General features: G+C 42.9%; 1 protein-coding gene across 5 annotated transcripts in view; it reads right to left on the bottom strand.

Annotated features, from left to right (window-relative positions):
• fbxw7 (F-box and WD repeat domain containing 7) overlaps window positions 1–19,251 on the bottom strand; it is a 269,250-nt gene that overhangs the window by 29,757 nt on the left and 220,242 nt on the right. For all 5 annotated transcript variants that reach the window (XM_080415338.1, XM_080415339.1, XM_080415337.1 and 2 more), the window contains 6 exons: window positions 16,541–16,623; window positions 10,797–10,926; window positions 4,921–5,055; window positions 3,104–3,227; window positions 2,390–2,526; window positions 115–228 (listed from right to left, as the gene is read on the bottom strand). In XM_080415338.1, coding sequence (XP_080271464.1) covers window positions 115–228; window positions 2,390–2,526; window positions 3,104–3,227; window positions 4,921–5,055; window positions 10,797–10,926; window positions 16,541–16,623 — 723 coding nt within the window. The remainder of the gene's footprint in view (window positions 1–114; window positions 229–2,389; window positions 2,527–3,103; window positions 3,228–4,920; window positions 5,056–10,796; window positions 10,927–16,540; window positions 16,624–19,251) is intronic.

The following is a 19,251-nucleotide window of genomic DNA, read 5'->3' on the forward strand; positions in this document are numbered from 1 at the left end:
TTAGCCTGGGGGGTTTACAGCACACTATTTAAGACACTTTAAGACCTTTTCCGGTCGAGGTAGAGGCCCTGACATTAAGGTTTAGTGGTGCCAGTGGACATTGTAGACGCTTACCTTCCCTGTGACGGCCGACCACACTTTGAGTGTGTTGTCATCGGACCCACTGACGATGCGGTTGCCACAGAACTGAAGGCAGGTGATCACATGGTCATCGTGACCTTTCAGCACCTGGACAAGAGGGGAGGGAGAGAGAGAGAGAGAGCAAACATCAAGAATCTCTGCTAACAATGATAAGGCTGTGATGCTTTGAACATCAGAGGCAGATGATAGCATGGAATAAAGCAAAATAAAATCTCATGACGGAAAGTTTAACGACGATGTTTAGGCATTATCGTTCTAAACCTATGTTGCTGCTGGTCCACATATACTGTAGCCGACCGGTTGAAGAAACCACAGATTTGAGGCATTAACCTTTGCTTTTATGACATTTCTGTAATTCTTCTAATGTTATCGGAAGATGCTTCTAAAAATATATTCTATTGTTAGTTCAAATACTCTTTTAATCTTAAAATAACTAATAACGGTAAATAGACGATCTACAAGCTCACAACACGTTATGAGCTTGTAGATCGGCAAATTTTGGTGTGCGTGACATGCTTTCATAGAAGACATGCTGCCTTCTATGGAATACAAATGACCCAGCCATGGAAACTGATAACTTAAATCCATGTGAGAGGCGAATCGTCCAGTGCCGCGCAGCGCGTGCAACCTACGGAAATAGCGGAGCGTTTTCACACGCGTGCGGCACCAACACCTTATTTATAGGAAACCAACTGGAGCCACGTGCACATGTATGCGCACGTACACACGCACCATAGACGTTTATATCAGGATGGGAGACAATTATTTGAGCTCTCAGTGCGTCTAGTGACTGCACCTTTCAACACCATGGATGCTGGTTAGAAAAAGCAGTGGGCACAGCGTCTATCTGCAGAGTGTACAGTGTGATGTGCTGCGGTCTCAGAGAGTGAGAAAATCAGCATCTTGCTAAAGCAACTCCAGTAGAGCCAGCGACAGGTAGTTCCAGTACCGCGTTTTCATTGATAAAAAAAGAGAAAACCGTGCCACAGATCGGTACCTGCCTTTGTGGTGAAGAGTGCACACTGGAGTCCCTCTTCTTATTATATCTCAATGCTACACATTAGGGCTGTGAATCTTCTGCTATCTCACGAATCGATTTGATTCCGATTCTTGCGGTCACGATTCTTTTTTTTTTCATTTTCTTTAAAAACAAACGATTCTCGATTCAAAAACCTTTTTTTTACGATTTAAATTAAATTTTTTGATTTAAAACGATTCTCGATTAAAAAACGTTTACCTGATTCAAAATCAATGTTCTTTCCCGATTCAGCCCAAAACTTGCCACTTCTCAAACATTTAATTATACAAAAATACTAGGGAAAAAATATATATATATATATCTTTTTTTTTTTAAATATTTTTTTTGAAAATGAGAATCGATTCTGAATTCCTGAATTCCTGAATTTCCCCGCAGCCCTACTACACATGTGTATGTTGGTACATTAGCCATACATTCTACTAAGGATCTTGTCGCTCTAAACATGGACCCACTGGCTGCTGATTTTATGTGTGACGTTCGTAGCTACAGGCAGATCCCTGCAGATCCCTGCAGATCCCTGCAGATCCCTTTGTTTGCAATAATTAACGGTTATTTAGGGAACCGATAAGCAGAACCGTAATTCAATTATTTTCAAGGGTACCCCTACCAGGTACTTAGAATTTGGGATTCGGTTCCCAATTTCGGAAGCCAGCCCCCACAAGGCAGCGCGAGCATCTGATCTCTGCTGGCTCACATGCTGGGTCACAGGAAAACTGCTGACTCAGCAAATGGCCGTGCACTCTGCATAAGGCATGCGAGTGTGAAGAGCACAGCGGCCGCACTGTCATGGCTGGCAGTCCAGAAGGGCCCGCGGCCCGACGCAGAATTAGCAACAAACCATGAAGGCACATTAAGGGGTTCATTCTAGCGTACTCTGTCACGCTTTTGTGGGATTCTGCGCGAACAGGCAAGCTCGCAGATGGGGTCCTTTAGTTCAATACAGATGGAAAACGAGGCCATCTTCTCCTCTGGCAGAATTGTAATTCCAAACCACACGGCTGAGCATGAAACTGACCCGTCCAAACTTTCAACTTTTCCATCAGTTCAACACTTCAGAGCCGCATCGAGCCGCCAGGCTGTCACTAATTCAAAGCCATGTGATGTCAGATCTATAATAGCTTAGCGGCGGGCGGGCTGACGAGGTGTAATGAGGGCAACCTTCGAGGGCATGACACCGACCGACTCGAACGTGGGAGAAAAACCGACTACCTTGGGTGATTTGAGGTCCCCTCTCCTCCAGTTGGTGTCTATCCTGTGTTGCCTGATGTAGGCACTCTTCCAGGGGCTGTGAGTGAAACCGGGCTTGACGATTTTCCTTTTCTTTAGAAGAAGAGGCTCATCGATGCCTGGGGGAGAGAGGGGGGGGAGGGAGAGAGAAGGGGGAAGGGGGTAGAGAGAGAGAGAGTGAGAGAAAGCGAGAGAGGTGTCTTTAAGACTACAAGCTAGGCTGAAGCTTATTCTTATTCCAAAAAGAATATTCCATACTGTACCAGATAATCACAGCTATAAGCGTTACATTGACTAGATAGGGTTGTTATAAAGTTAATTCTAGGAATTATTCTACCATGTTTATATTCTAAGAATGTGTTCAAGAATGCTACTATTCTAAAAGTTAGTTACAGAATTATTTTATTCTAAGTTTTAAAATGACAGCATTCTAATTCTGAGTTATAGAATGTCACAATTTTAATGTTACATAATAATGTAACTTGTAAGAAATAATTCTAGAATGTCCTATTCCAAGTTCCAAGTTCTAGAATGTTATTGTTCTAAGAATAAGGTCTAGAACACTACAAATCACGTCACAAGTAGTTAGTTCTAGCACATTTCTATTCTACGAATAGGATCTACAATGTTTCAATTCCACAAATGAGTTCCAGAACGTTCTACAGGTCTGGCTGCGGTTGGGAAGGACCTCCTCACCTTCTTCTCTGCACTTCTCCCTCCACAGCAGGTTGTCTTCCGCTAGGATACGCCAGTAGCGACACGTCTGGGCTGCCTGAAGCAGGTCCTTGGGCTCGAGGAATGACAGCACGTACAAAGCCAGCTGTTGACAGGTGGAAAAGGAACGGGTGGGACGAAAAAAAAAGAAGAAGGGAATAGAATAGAGGCTGCATTATTTACTGGGTTTTCACGTAGGGTTCTTAGTTGCATTAAGGACTCGCTCACCCCTCTCCCCGCTATAAGTCCCAACTCAAACGCCCTGGCACATTTCAAATCACCTGAAAAACCCCATCTGAGCCAGAGGTGTTTAGCGGGGGATTCAGAACATTTCAAAGAGTTTCACTTAATGGGCCCGAGTGTCTGATTGCTTTTTCGAGCCAGTTACGTAAGCCAGCGCCAAATGTCTCCCGGTACGTCTCCCTTTCAGCTCTATCTTTACCATGGCCCTGAGGCCTATGTCCTGTCGAAATTACACGACTCTGGCAAACCTTATAGCAGCTCAGTAGTCAGGGAGAATGAGAGAGGGGATTATGAAAAGAAAAGACAATGAGTGTGCTGTTTCGCCTTTCTCTCAATCTCACACAGAGGGGAAAACAAAATTCAAGGGTAGAAGCTTAAGGCTTCTGTTATATCTCACCTTAACACACACACACACACACACAGAGACACACACATTGATTGGCTTGGGAGTGAGTGGTACCATTGATACAGTAGAGAAAAAATGCCCTTCTTTTCTTCAACCTCCATAGGTCACACACACACACACCCACCCACCCAACCCCTTGCAGACGGACAGGTTGTCAACATCCATCCTGACAGGGGCTACTGAGCAGTGTGCTGCCGGCACTTCTGGAAGTATCCGTTCTACGACCTCATGTTTTCGCTCTGACACCTCTGGGCCACATTTTTTTTCTCATGTTGTGTCAGCTATGGTTTGATACAGAGCTAAACAAAACAAAAACAAAAAAACAACTAGATTGAAGATGCTGCTTGGTTCTCTGGAGCGCTGCACAGCCCCGGGAGGGAAAGGAACAGGACAAAAGTTGATGCTTTAGGTTACATACTGGGACAGGCTCCTCCATAAAGTCGATTTTTTTGGTGTGATTTTTATGGAAAATAAAATCTTCGGTATTACCATGTGACCCTCACTGACATCTAAGTCCCATGTTATGGCCAGCACATGACAATGGGCGAACACAAGGGATATGGTATCCTGGTGTTCCTATTTTGGCATTCCTGGGTGGTGTCCTCTAATTTTCAAAAAGTAACAAAAAATAGCAGCTATTTTTTGCTGCTTGAGGCACCATCGTAAGATGAAGAATAAAGTAGGCCTTAAAGGGATAATTCACCCCCAAAATGACTTTTTTTTCTATCGATTACACACCCCATGGAGACTTGAATTCATGGAGATTTTTTTGTTTTTGTCGACGGAAAGATGCTAATGTCTCCAGTCATCAAATCATTGGCTTAGGAATGCGACAAAAACATCTCCATGAATTCAAGGCTTCATGGGGAGTGGAACTGATAGAAAATAAGTCATTTTTTGGGGGTGAACTATCCCTTTAAGCGGATAAACCCCCTCCTTTCAGTTCACATTAGAGGTTATGTCAACCACAGGGGACTCATACAGACTGGAGTTCATCATCATTTATGACACGTACAAACTGCCGTGGGGGGAAAAGAAAAAGAAGAGTGAAGGGTCGGGGCAAGGAGTGAGGGGTTGTCGTGACAGACACGGAGCGCTCTTTTTCGGAACGCGTTGTGAGGTAACTCTGGAATTCTCTGGAGGGCCTCACCTCTTTGGGCAGCAGGGAGATGAAGTCTCGCTGGAACTGCGGCTCGATCACCTGCATCATGTGCTTGACTTGCGTGGGCTCGCAGCTGTCGATCAGCTCGTCCAGCGCCAGCAGCTTCTCCGGCCCGCTCCAGCTCTGCAACCGAGAAGGGTAAGTTTCGGTATCAGTCAATTTTATTGTCACATCATACAATTACAGGTTTGTGTGTGGGTGTGTGTGTGCGTGCGTGCGTGAGCTCTCAACATTGCAGTATACAGGAAGAGTTAGAATAGGACAGTGGTGGAGGGGCGCCTGCTGGCCTAGTGGTCCAGGTTGCATACCACATAGACTGGTAATCCAGTCTTACGGCGTGTCGCGGGTTCGACTCCCGATCCCGACGGCCTTTGCTGTGTGTCGCCCATCTCTCTCCCCATTTCCTACTTTTCCACTTTCCTCTCAAATAAAAGGCAGAAAAAGCCCAAAAAATATATTTAAAAAAAAAAGGGCAGTGGTTCTCAATTTAGGGTCCTTGAGGGGGTTCCAGCGGACCGCAGCTAAATGACTGATATTTAGGAACCAAATGGACCCTTATGGGTCTTGTAACTCTAAGAGTGTACAAATGGAACCAAATGGACCTGTGAGGGTCCTATTGGTTCCATTTGTACACTGTAAAGGCGGTTACACACCGGCAAATATGCGAATATACGCAAAATTCGGACTTGTTACGAATAATTAAAAGGCGCTTTTTCGCTTCGCTTTTTCGCTCCATGTAAGCTTGCATTGACTTTATAAAGGTTTTTAAAAAAAACGTATTATTCGCATGAAAAAAATCGCCCCGTGTGTAAGGACCTTTAGAGTTATCGTAATTAACCCTGTACGGATTCACGCTCTAGTAAGGCCTGCCACTAATTCTACAACCGGGGACCCGCTCCCCGGAGTTTCTTTTATTTCCCACGTCGCAGGTCCATGGACTGTCACTACGGACACCCAGCTGCGGCTCAATACTGTGACTGATTGAATTGAATTGAGTTATGGGGTTTGCGAACCGCTGGAATAGGGAAGAGAGAATAGAGAGGAAAGGAGCACATACCACACAGAACAGGTCAAATAACAGGAAGGTATAGACAAATCGCACATACAAAGTACCTAGATACAGTTAGTTACATAAAGGTGCATGATTAAAACACCTGCAGTGACTACGCAGGGCAGAAAGGCTTCTCTTTTGCCGGTGAAAAACATATCCAGCATTATAAAAAAAATAGCAGCAGGTACATCAAATCGCAGTCTCACGTGCGTTGGTTTTGGTTTAAGTGGCACTGCAACATGCCGTTTGGTGTCGCAAAGCCTGTTTTAGGGTTATCTATATGCATACTGTGAGCAGAGTGCCTTTGAACAGCAGTGCGATTAATTCCCAACGTGCGGGAGGGCTTAGAGCGTAAACTATGTCTGTAAACGAGCTGATGTACTTGTGTTGTTGAGTGCATAACACTCACACACGCCTAAGTCATTTTGCCTGAAGGCACCTGCCCTTCTCTCTGGCAGCAAAACACATTAAAGGGTCATTTACACATCAAGACCTGGCCTGCGTCGAAGCACGCTTTAAAGCCCCATAGAAAGAAATTACTTGCTGGCTGGAATATTCACATGGTTGTTTTCAGGCCCCGGTAGGGGGAGGGAACCGTGGACCATGGCCACGGGTTTGTTTTGGAAGTGTGCTGAAATGCAACAGCGATTACAGGCTTAGCGGGGGGAATGGAAAATGTGGCGCATGCGAGCCACCTGTAATTTGGCAGTTACGAGGCTCTTGCCAGAGAGGTGTTGGCTCTCCAGGTAATCAGGGGCTTTCAGAGAATTCCTCTGCCGCAGGCTGTGTGGAGGACCAGCCAATAGCTAGCGGGCTACTTCCATGTACTCTTATGCTGTTATATACATTGTTTACGCAGCCAGAGATTAGCACCTTGGTAAAAACCTGAAACCCACCATCATAAAAAACTGAAAATGCACAAGCTGACATTTTTTATTAGGAACAGGACTTGTGTTTGTTAATGTTACTTAAGTACTTAACCATGTTAGCACCGGAAAAAATGTTTCAAAAACCAAAAATATTTTTTTCAACATTTCTTTAGAAAAATAGACGGAATATAAAATAAGTGGTTAAATGGACCTGGACCTGGTAGCTTAGGAAACTACCAGTTTCATCCGTAAACGAAATAAATCAATTTGCCTGCCAACGTAACGCTACATTATTCATTTCCACGTTCCTCCCCCTTGCATTCCTCTTATTTGGCTGCAATCAATGCATAATGTTTTATTCAGACCAAGTCTCAACAGAATGGAGAGTAGAGGGGACCTTATCACCATGGACCGGGTGTAGAGAGGCTGCATTTAAACAAACGTCACATTAAGTCCAGTAGCTGTGGTCGCAAAAGCAACACAGTGTTCCCATCATAAACCCATCAGTCTAGGGTTGAGTTCTATAGCGGTGGCAGCTGATTGGATGATCCGCCCCTTACTCTCACAGTACTAATTGTTGGTACCAGCTCAGTGGTTAAGAGTGACCGCCCCGCGACTGGGAGGTCAGGGTTCAATCCCCGGTCGAGTCACACCAAAGACAATAAAAAATAAGACACACTAGCGTCATGTCCAGGGGGTGTGTTTGTGCATCAAACTGCCTCATGCTACGGAAACAGGAGATAGCCTCCTGACCTATGGGGTCACATCGTGGCTCCGGAACAATTGGTTCCCAAGGCTACTTACTAATTGCTGGCTTTGGACTGAGGCTTTGGACGGACTGACAACACTCCAACCAACAACATTTCCCCTGAATACTGAATTCTACCATTATCCATGACTTGTGACTGGCTGGCTGATCTTTTATACGTCCGTCAAAGCCTGGCTATTTTGGGCAAATTCTCCAAAAAGTAAAGTAAAGATTTTTTTTTTTAAAACAAAACTTCAAACATAGTGAAAACAGCAGTGATCCACAAGATCACAAAGCATCCCATTGCTATGTTATTCGTCATAATTATAACAAAAATATATGCAGCTTAAATATTCCTTATTTACTTTCCTAATTCCTTTGGTGATCAAACACCCCAAACCAACCACTGGCCTAAACCAAAGGGTTCCACTGATATTTTTGTGCCACTTTTAAGACATTTTCTTTTTAAGTCACATTTGATCAAACGTCAGCCGCCGACACCCGTTGAATGTCCTCGTCCTTAAAGGCAAAACATCAAACGCTGTTTTTTTTTTTGCAGGCATGCTGGCTTAGAGCAGCTTTTCTGCTCACATGCTACGGGGCCTATAACAGGCTAAGACCGGACTAGGGGAATGTGCAGAATGCATCTTTCTGAATCGTACAAAAGGAAAAAATAATAACAACAAGGCAGCTGTGGCCGGCGCGAGGTTGAAAACGAGGTCCCCGTCAGAATGCGTCGTCACCGTCAGACCCATGGTAGTAGTGGTGTCGGGGCCTCCTCGGATAAATAACATTCCCTATGGCAACCCTTTATGTACGACATCAAAGGGAAGCTGGACGGACAGATATGTTTTGAGATGGCGTGCCCTCTCTCATTGTCACACACACATGGAAGGGAGCCCTTAGCCCAGTAGGAGATGGGCTCTTCTTTGGCGGACACACAAATCCCCCTTTGGGGTTGGTTCTGGTACAATGGAACTGCAGCACTGAGGCACTACTTCTGCCCACACACTGGGCACGACATGAACCACCTTACTCAGTGGCTCTTAACCTATTCAGGCCTGAGGTTCAGATTCTACAAAATGTCTTCTAAATCGTATGTTACTATGTCAGTGGTTCTCAAACTTTTTCATGTGAAGGACCCCCAAAATGATATGTATTTGGCACACATTTTCAAGATTTTTTAAAAATGGCAGATCTACAAGCTGTCAAAAATACCTCAAAATTGTACTTAAGTACAGTACTTGAGTAAATGTACCCTCGTTACTTTACACCACTGCCTCTTTGTCACAAACTGCGTGGTCTCTTCTTGGCATCGACACATCTTTAAGAGCTTTTAAAAAGACAACATTTGACCTGGTCTCTTTGTGCCTCCACAAACCTGTGCCTCTGATGCTAATCAACAGAAATACATTTCACACGATCAGAAAAGCCGATGCTTTCATCGAATCAAGAGATGTGAGGAAAAAGCCAGGCTTGGCAAACGAGGGTCGAGAGCTAAACCACTTAAAACCAGCTGGGAGCAAACTACGTCTTGACATTTTGTCACATTTAAGAAGCCATTATGTTGTGCACGAGGCTTTGTAGTCAAAGAGCAAAGCCATAATTTCTTCCCATTTATTTTGCTCAAAGATTAAATTAAATTTTTGATGGGCACAGATGCTCCAGACACAGAGCACGGAGTGCAACAAAATGTACCGCAGTGTGGGCCAAAGCAAATAAAGAAAAGCTGTTGTTTTTTCCTGTGTAGGATTAAAAGGATTTATGAACTTGTGAACCACGTGGGAAACAGATGCAGATGTGTGACTCCACAGACTCGTCTTAAAACTTATAGATGTTTTGGTGATGTTTGTATTTTGCAAGTGCCTTATCCAGTGTAACAACATCAGCAATTTAACCTGTAAGTATGGTATTATGCAAGTAGCTGATATACATTTTAGTACTTACTGAAAGTCCCAAATTATTAGATTGTATAGTTGCACACTTGTAAGTGCATTAACAATTAGGGAGAATGCAACAAAATATGAACAGATGCACTGTAGTAAGGCCAAGGTAAAGTGTTAGAATAATTGTTAAGCCTTTTTTTAAGCCTCCCTACATTATGTAATGTTCTAACCAAGAGCTTTCAAGATCTCCAGTTTGGTATCCAGACACACAGCATAGTCCTCATCTAATACAGCATAGATCAATATAGAATTAAATCTATTGTCATCCCGTTTCAACCACATAAACCCTACAGTATGTACTTTGTTGAGCAGTGTCCCCCAGGGCCCGATACTTGGTCACATATTTGCGTAACACCGGACTGTTATGTCCGCGTCGCATACTTGATGTGACGCGTTGGGAGCTTGTAGATCTGCTATTTTCAAATTGCCTATGTATAAAATAGGGCTGAAGTGGTTAATGTACGTTTTATAATGTAATAATTTATATCTGCAAAGTAACTAAAGTTTTCAACTAACTAAAGTTTTCAAATAATTGTAGTGGAGTAAAAGTACAATATTTGCCTCTGAGGTGTAGTGGAGTAGAAGTAAAAGTATAGACAATTGGAAACACTCCAGTAAAGTAAAAGTACTTCAAAATTGTACTTAAGTACAGTACTTGAGTGAATGTACTTAGTTCGACCAGCTACATTGAGGGGGTCCCTATCTGCATGGAAAACGCAGCACCTGGTACAAAAGTGAGTAGAGTTGAGTAGGTACCATCCAGTGGAAAAGTGCCATATGTTCCCTCCCAGTCAACAACTTAAACTCTATTCATTGACCAGAGTGCCCCAGAAATCTATTCTAGCACCCCTCCTCCTTTTTTCCCTCTACACCAAATCTCTTTGCCTTCGGCTTTTTTTCACAGAATGTTCTCCCCAGAATAGGGAGGCTAGGCTTAACAGGTAAGAACCAGTTCCAATTCCACGCTACAGTGGCTACAGTAATGTGACGGTGGGACCAAAACAACATGGCAGCAATTAACTCAGAGACTAAGTGAACATTGATTGGGTCGAACATCTGCTTTTCGATGAGCTGTCGCTTTACAGGACTCGGGAGACGTCCACGGGAGGAGGAGGAGGATGAGGAGGAGGAGGAGGAGGAGGAGGAGGAGGAGGAGGAGGAGGAGGAGGAGGAGGAGGAGGAGGAGGGGGGGGGGGAGGACACAGATTGAACAAAGAAAGGCTGAGGTTGAGGCTAAAAAAAAAAGTCACCTGAAATGTTCGGAGCCATTCTTGGAGACCTGTGGGAGGCTGGATGGAGGTGATTCGTCTCCGCTGCTGGCCCTGACCGTGGCCGTTCCGGATGTGGCCGAATGTGGTGGGCGTGGCCGGACAGGGGACGCTGTGAGTGGCAGAAGAAGAAGAAACACTGATGAATGTTTAACCCATTATAAGACCTGAGACCGATTTAGACCGACCGATTCTACAAAATGTCTTCTAAATCCTAATCCTAGTTTTAAAAAAAAAAACTATGTTGCCGTCAGTGGTTCTCAAACCTTTTCCTGTCAAGGACCCCCAAAACTATATGTATTTGGCTGCGGACAAGCTCATAATACGCTGTACAACGCGTTGATTGGCTAGTTTCTGCAAACATCACTGTAACGATTTAAGTTAAAAAAAGCAGGCCTAAGCCTGATCCAGCCTCATACTGTACATAGTAGAGATGCGCGGATCGCGGTTTTAGCCGCGGTTGCCGCAGTTAACCGCAGTTTGGGTGGATTTGGGTCAATCAAATATAATTATTAATTCATATTGGATAAACCGCGGGTGAAATAATGCGGGAATTAAATTAATGATATCAATCTATAGGCCTATAATAGCTTTTAAAAAGCACTAAATTTCACCGTGTGTGCGTTTGTAGTATTTTAATATTACGTCATTTTACACCAGGCAAAAAATAGCCGCTCACGACATGTTGCTTTGCAAGCAGCCAGTGTTGCCAGGTTGCGAGAGAAATAAGTAGCCAGGTCTATGAAAACAAGCCCAAAACAAGTGCCAAACAAGCCCAAAAGTCGCAACGCAGAGCATTGTTTTTGCTCTGTGTTTTGTTTTCACTTTTTCTTTCTTTTTCTGTAAAGCACTTTGAGCTGCATTTATGTCATGAAAGGTGCTATATAAATAAAGTTTATTATTTTAAAAGTCGCTTATAAAAAGCTTATAAAAAGCCGACATGGCAACAAAGTGGTTGAAAGCGAAAGTAACTTAATGAAGACGTGCGCTTGTTGTTACCATGGTTGTGGATTGTATACAGTCACTGCATCGCGACAGTGGTGAGTAACACTGTTTATAAGAAAACTAACGTCAGGAAAATAACAATTATTTGGTGCGGTTGGTGCGGATCTATAAATAGGATGATATAAGTACCGCGGGTGGATGGCGGATGGATAATGAACTTGTTAACGCGGATTTGGGTGACAAAAAAAGCCATCCGCGCATCTCTAGTACATAGTATACCTGAAAAACAAATAAAATGGTGACTTGTGGGGGTTACTGAGAAGGCCAATTCTAATTAGCTTATTTCGCATTAGAGATAAAGTGGACGTGTGAAGCTACTCTCTTGTCGTATTTAGAAATTCTTTGAAATTCCATCCATTTACTCAGTGGAATCACCATTAAATCGCCCTAAAATAATTCCCAGAGCATGCCGGGCTGAATTGTAATCAGCTTAATTGGTTGTTTGCTTGTTGTTGACCTAGCAGTGAACCAGCACCAGTCCTGGACTGACCCTCTCCACACTGCTGCATGGCTTTGCCTTAATGCGGGCCACAAGCCAGTTTAACTCACATCACAGTCAAGTCCAAGTTCATTTCATGCCAAATCACGTAAGGCCGTGCTAATGTCAACACAAACTTCAGAGTGTTAGTTTAACAACCCATTGAGACCTGAAGCCGATTCTACATGCCTCCTAAATCTCAACAGTTTTCTGAAAAACGTATGTTTCTATATCAGTGGTGCTCAATCTTTTTCATGTCAAGGACCCCCAAAATTATATGTTTTTGGCCGCGGACCCCCATCAAAATATTTTGTTCCAGGGACCCCCAGAAGCAAAGATTTTAGTTAAAATTTTTCGCTTTAAAAATATATATATTCAGAAGATTTGCACACATTTTCAGGATTTTTCAAAAATAGCAGATCTACAAGCTCGTAGCGCGGCACTCGGTGACGCGCTACGAGCTTGTAGATCTGCTATTTTTGAATAGCCCAAAGTGTAAAATAATGCTTTTTAGCTCAAATCTAAAAATGACACAGTTCCAGGTCTTAATGGGTTAACCCGTTCAATCCGCATCCGTGTCGTTTTAGATTTATTTAGCGCCGAGTGCCGCGCTATGAGCTTGTAGATCTGCTTTTTTTCTTCTTTTTAATCTTGAAAATGTGTGCAAATCTTTGAATATATATTTGATAGAATAGTTTTCTGTTGGATGCGTACTGCATGGTACAGAGAAAGGTTGCATGCTAGAGAGCAGTGTGGTTCTCAACCTTTTTCTGGACCAGGGCCCGCTTGAAAGTCTCAAAACAAGTATTCGTGGCCCCACCCCGTCGTACCACTTAACTGTTAACTGGTCAGATGGGTGGGCCGCACGCATTATTCAGAGCAGGTTTATTTTAATGATCAATCAATCCATGTTGTGTTCCGGCTTGGATCAATGGAACTAATACACAGCATTCCTACTTATCGGCATCGCAATGAAAACAAAATGTTCCAAGGTTTGGACGATTTGCATATCTATTTTCATATCAATGTTATATTATCACTAAAATTATAGTGTTTTGCCAATATTTGGGGGCCCACAAGTTGAGAATCCCCAAAGAGAAAGACTGCTCCAATAAGAACTGTATTCTTGTTATTTGGGGGAAGATTCTGCCAGTCTCAGCCCCAACCAAACAAGGGACATGACGTATATGGCACCTATCCTACTAGTCTACTATGTCAGTCTGTCCTCATCCACCTTTCCCTTCAGTAGGTTGACCAACAGATCTCAAATTGCACATGAGGGCAGTGACCGTTGGCATATGCAAGGGCGTGAGGAAGCCATTTTTTAAATCTACGGGATCTGTAGTCGCTGTCGTTCCGCAGGCTATGGGATATATAGTGACGTTCCCATAGTCCGGACGGACGGCGCGTTGGAAATGTGGTTGTGGACTAGTGATATATACACTATTAGATGATATGGCTTTTCTTTCATTGCGTTTCACATTGGACAGCATGCTATGAACACCAAGAAGACAAACGACTTTGAATACATCCATGTTTTACATGCATGGATGTACGTATGCTCCATGTATGCTATAATACTCTGTGTCTCCATCATTGATACACACTCCATGGATGTATATACTCCTATGCATCCAAATGGAAATCCATAAATAACCAACATATTCTCCTTCAAGGTGTTCTCTTCTTCAAGGCCAGCTTTTTTTTCTCCAACCCTTTCCTCTAGAGACTTCAAAGTGCACACAGCACAGCACACACACACACAGTTCCAAAGATTTACGTTCAATTTCAGCCTGGCATCTCGTAACATTGGGGGGGGGGGGGGGGACCTTGGGGGCACTGCGGGACTTCAAAGAGGGCACAGTCGTGTGCCCTTGTATAATGTACAAGGGGTAGGGTGTGTCTGTGTGTGTGTGTGGGGGGGGGGGCTCTTTTTGTATGCCACTGTCGAACGACGAAATATTAACCCTTTAAGACCGGGAACGCTTCCGTGTGTAATTTTTAGATTTATTTGGGCTAAAAATAGCAGATCTACAAGCTCATAGCGCGGCACCGAGTGCCGCGCTATGAGCTTGTAGATCTAGTAGAAAAATGACACACAGATGGGATCCCGGTCTTAATGGGTTAAATGGGGCCTAAGTGGCTAATGAGACTAATTGATGTAAAAAATGAAACAAATTACGAAAACAAAAAGGGTGCTTTCACGATTAATCGATTAATCGAAAAAGGCTTAGAAAATACTGGCTAATTGCAGCTCTGGTGGGGGACGGGGGCGGGGGAGGGGGGTTGATGGGGTAGAGTTGGGCGAAACAATGCGCTGGGTCCAAACCTCAGCACTTCTCATTCTGCCCGGCGACAGGAGAGTATAGCGGCATGGGGCCGGGGGTCTGTTGCATAATGGATTCATTTTTAATGGGATAGGAAGCTGCGACTGGGACCAATTACATGGCGGCATTTGCCAGTAAAGCGGCCGCCACGCTCGCTGAAAGTCGCTGGGAAAAGGCAACAACGGCTGTGTGTGTGTGTGTGTGTGTGTGTGTGTGTGTGTGTGTGCGTGTGTGTGTGTGCAAACACACCTTAAACATTCAAGAATTTGAACATCTGGGTGTTCATATCCAATATAACAGAGCTCTGTGTGTGTGTGTGTGTGTGTGTGTGTGTGTGGTTATCAAACTTTTAAATGTCAAGGACCCCTAAGAGTCCATTTGGAACCTCCTGTAGGAACGGTCCGTTCCCTCTTAACGGACCATTAACACCTTTACCGCCGGGCCCGTAGTTCTACGGGCCGTTAAATCCAACGGTTAAGCGCCGAGCCCGTAGTCCTACGGGCTGCGGTCTTTTCGCGCATGCGCGGTCCGGGTGCACTTTCGGAATTTTTTTGATCCACTTCCGTTTCCGGTTTGATGACAGGAAATAGAATTATTTGGGATCCGGTTTCGACGATCACGCCCGCTCCCATTCTACAGACGAAACTGAAACTCAATTCTCTTCCTGTAGTTTTTTCTCCTCGCATTTCACTGTTTAACGTAATCCGCTCTAACTACAACATGGATGCCCCGTTTGACACGCGATCTTCACTGGGAGATACAGGGAGATCTCGCGGATGTAAACAGACCGTTCACGGCTCAATCTTAAGGATTTTAACAAGATCTATGGCGACATGAAAAAAACAAAAAAACAACAAAAACACCTTGGCACTGGTGAGTACATTATGAGATTAACCTCTGGCGGTGGATGTGTTAAGAGGGAATCATTAAGGAACCGGAATGTGGATGCGTGTGTTTGTGTGTGTCTGTCCGTGTGTGTGTGTGTGTGTGTGTGTGTGTGTGTGTGTGTGTGTGTGTGTGTGTGTGTGTGTGTGTGTGTGTGTGTGTGTGTGTGTGTGTGTGTGTGTGTGTGTGTGTGTGTGTGTGTGTGTGTGTGTGTGTGTGTGTGTGTGTCTGTCCGTGTGTGTGTGTGTGTGTGTGTGTGTGTGTGTGTGTGTGTGTGTGTGTGTGTGTGCACATGCACGTGTGTTTTAATTTTTATCTGACAAGATGGCAGATACGCTTATCTCTGTTCATATCTCTCGCTCTTCCATTTCAGCTTAATGGGCTTATCTAGATGTGTGATATCTATGCACTTCAGAACCAGGAGATAAGTGTCATGAAAAGGTTAGTTTCAATTATGCTCCCATTTCTGGATGTAGAGGCTCTTAATGGGGGAAGAACTAATGACGTTACATTAAGCATGTAATGGTCAATACATCCAGTTTATCCAGTATGTATTTTAATGAACATGAACAAAATACCTGTGTTATTCAGAGGTCTAATTTCACTGAATAAAGACATACTGTAGAAAAGTAAGTATGCATTAAAATGAGGGAAGTTATAGAGAAGACTTAATATTGGGGCATGTCTGATATCAACTGGTCCATAGAACGCATGATATCACATTGCCTTGAGACGAATTTCAATTACTCATTCATTTGTGTCTCTAGAAGTACTTAAAACACTTAAACCCTATACAGATATACTTCATTAACTGGGTTTGACTAGGTCCGCTAACATTTCCCTATGAACCAAATAGCGTAAACTGAACTTCATTTTATTCAACCACCTAAGCGCTATTCACTCAAACATTGTCGTTTGATAACCTCACAAAGCGCTAAAGAACCGGTGCGCATCGGCTGCATAATTACCGATACCGACGTTGTCAAAAAAAAGGTCCTAATAATGGTCAATATACTCTAAACAACTCTTACCTTGGATACTCCGAGCCTTTACAGGGCTTTTTTCCTGAAGGGAAAGATCGAACCTCGGGGCCATGGTCTAACTTTCTCTTCATCTGCAATTCAAAGAGAGGAGAGGAGAGAGAGAGAGAGAGAGAGGGGGATGGAGAAATAGAGGAGGAAGAGAATAAACAAGAAGAAAACAAGTTAGAAAAGCCGTCAGAGAGCCAGCCAGACACTGGAGAAGGTCACATTTACAATCAACACAGACAGACACTCTCCTCCCAGACATTCATTTAATCGCATCCTTCTGAAAAGTAAATAACAGCAGCACCGGAACCACGACTATAATTCATCATTTGAGATGCACTCTCTTTCTAAATGTCTTCTCATCTAAAAAAAATAAACAAAAAAAAACTGAGCGATGACATGAGTCATCTCCCTCTATACTTTGACACACAGGAACTCTCCAGACGCAGCGGAAAGACAACCCCAACCGGCTGGAGACGACGAAGCGCCGGCGGGGACGGAACTTTTATCAAAGCGAGAAACCCACCGAAGCGAGACGACAACGTCCTCCGGCAGACATTTTAATTCCATGTAGTAGTAGTATTTTATTTTTTTGATCTTAGCAGGGTACATTAAATGTATTCGACATATCATCATATCATATCATGTATGATTAAGATCAAAAAGGAGTAGGCTGAAGCCAATGGCTTATTTTGCCTATCCCTTTGCACACAAAACAAATTGACGTAAAGGAAAAAAGAAAAACTACGAAAACAAGAAAAAACAAACAAACAAACGAGAAAACTGACAAAAGAGAAGATTAACACAACAGAGAAAAAAGAAAACAAGACAAACGTGATCACAACAACCAAAAAGACAAGACTTACAGAATTCTTGAATTATCATATTACAATATCCTTACTATAGTATAATATATAATCATATATATATATAATATATAATATAATACTATAGTAATCAATTTGTATAATAATTTATAATACATACTTAGTATGTAATTACGATATAATTTATAAGATAATCAAGCAAAGCTAACATTCCTTCAAGTATTTATAATTTACATTAATGTTCTATATTTATCTATTATTTTAGATTTATACATTCTTTTATTTTTATTTATGGAACTACATTTTTTTAATTCATCGTCCAAACCGTTCCAAAGATTAACCCCTCTGACACTTATGCATCTACCTTTTTTATTAGTTCTTGCCTTAGTCCCCTTAAAGATACCAAATCCCCTTAGGTTATACCTACTCTCTCTTGGCTCAAACAGCTCCTGGATACATTGCGGAAGCAGATGGTTATGTGCTTTGAACATTATGGCTGCAGTATTAAGGTCAACAAGATCATGTAGTTTTAGGGTGTTTGAATGAATAAAAAGTGAATTTGTAGGTGTGTAGTACTCTGCATGATTGACAATTCTGATGGCTTTTTTTTGGAGTAGAAATATTGGATTGATATTAGATTTGTAGTTGCTCCCCCATACCTCCACACAATAACTGATGTGTGGAAGTATGAGAGAGCAATACAGTAAGTAGAGTGAGTTCTGGTCCAAGATTGGTTTCATTTTATACAGTATAGCAATTGTTTTCGATAATTTAGTTCTTACGGAGTTAATGTGTGATTTCCAATTCAGTTTGCTGTCAATTGTGATTCCCAGAAATTTATTCTCAACAACTTGATCAATTTCAACATCATCAAATTTGATTTTGACCTGTTTATCTATTTTCCTATTTCCAAAAATGATAAATTTAGTTTTGCTTATGTTTAGTGACAATTTATTAATATCAAACCATTTTTTTAATATACTTAGCTCACTTTCTACTGTATCCAGGAGCTGCTCTAGGTGTTTTCCTGAGCAATACAGGCTAGTGTCATCCGCGAACAGTACACAATTTAGATGTTTCAATACTTCACATATATCATTAATATACATTATGAACAGTTTGGGTCCCAGTACAGAGCCTTGTGGGACTCCGTAAGTGATGTTAAGTTTGTCCGAGTCAACACTGTTCATGTGTACATACTGGTTTCTGTTACTAAGATAACTATTTAACCATGCATTGGCGGTTCCTCTAATACCATATCTTTCCATTTTTTTTAATAGCAAACCATGGTCGATCGTATCAAATGCTTTTCGTAAATCAATAAAAACCCCCACTGTATATTCATTATTATCAATTGCTGTCGATATTGATTCTACCAGTTCTGTAACTGTAACCATGTCACAAAAATGCAGACTTTTTTACACTCCGCCTCGTGTCAACAGGTTTGACGTAAACGTGTCATTACATCCCAGGCGGCGCACAGACAGACGTCACGTTTCATCGCGTTCCAGCTGATAATTAAAAGGCCACGAGGCTTCTGTCATCAGCGCACATATTGGGACCAGGAGCGGCGCCAGGTTACGCTATGCTCCGTCATACGACAATAGCCGATCTACAAGCTCAGGAGCGTGTCAGCGAGATGTCTGGTTTTCAGCCACAGATGGCTTTCAGAGTAATTATCCTTGGACCCCGGGACAGTTGACAGACACGGAGTCAGTCAACACACAGACCCACCCATGACTCACAAGGACTAAACGCATGTAAACATGGTCATATGTGTGTGCTCGTGACATGTGAGAACGAACAGCCGATGACGTGCCACTATCTGATGAAAAAGCTCCATCTTTTAGATATATTAACCCATTAAGACCTGAGGCCGATTCTACG

The sequence above is a fragment of the Gymnoscopelus braueri genome (assembly GCF_963280865.1).
Source record: "Gymnoscopelus braueri genome assembly, chromosome: 2".
NCBI classification, from domain to species: Eukaryota; Metazoa; Chordata; class Actinopteri; order Myctophiformes; family Myctophidae; genus Gymnoscopelus; species Gymnoscopelus braueri.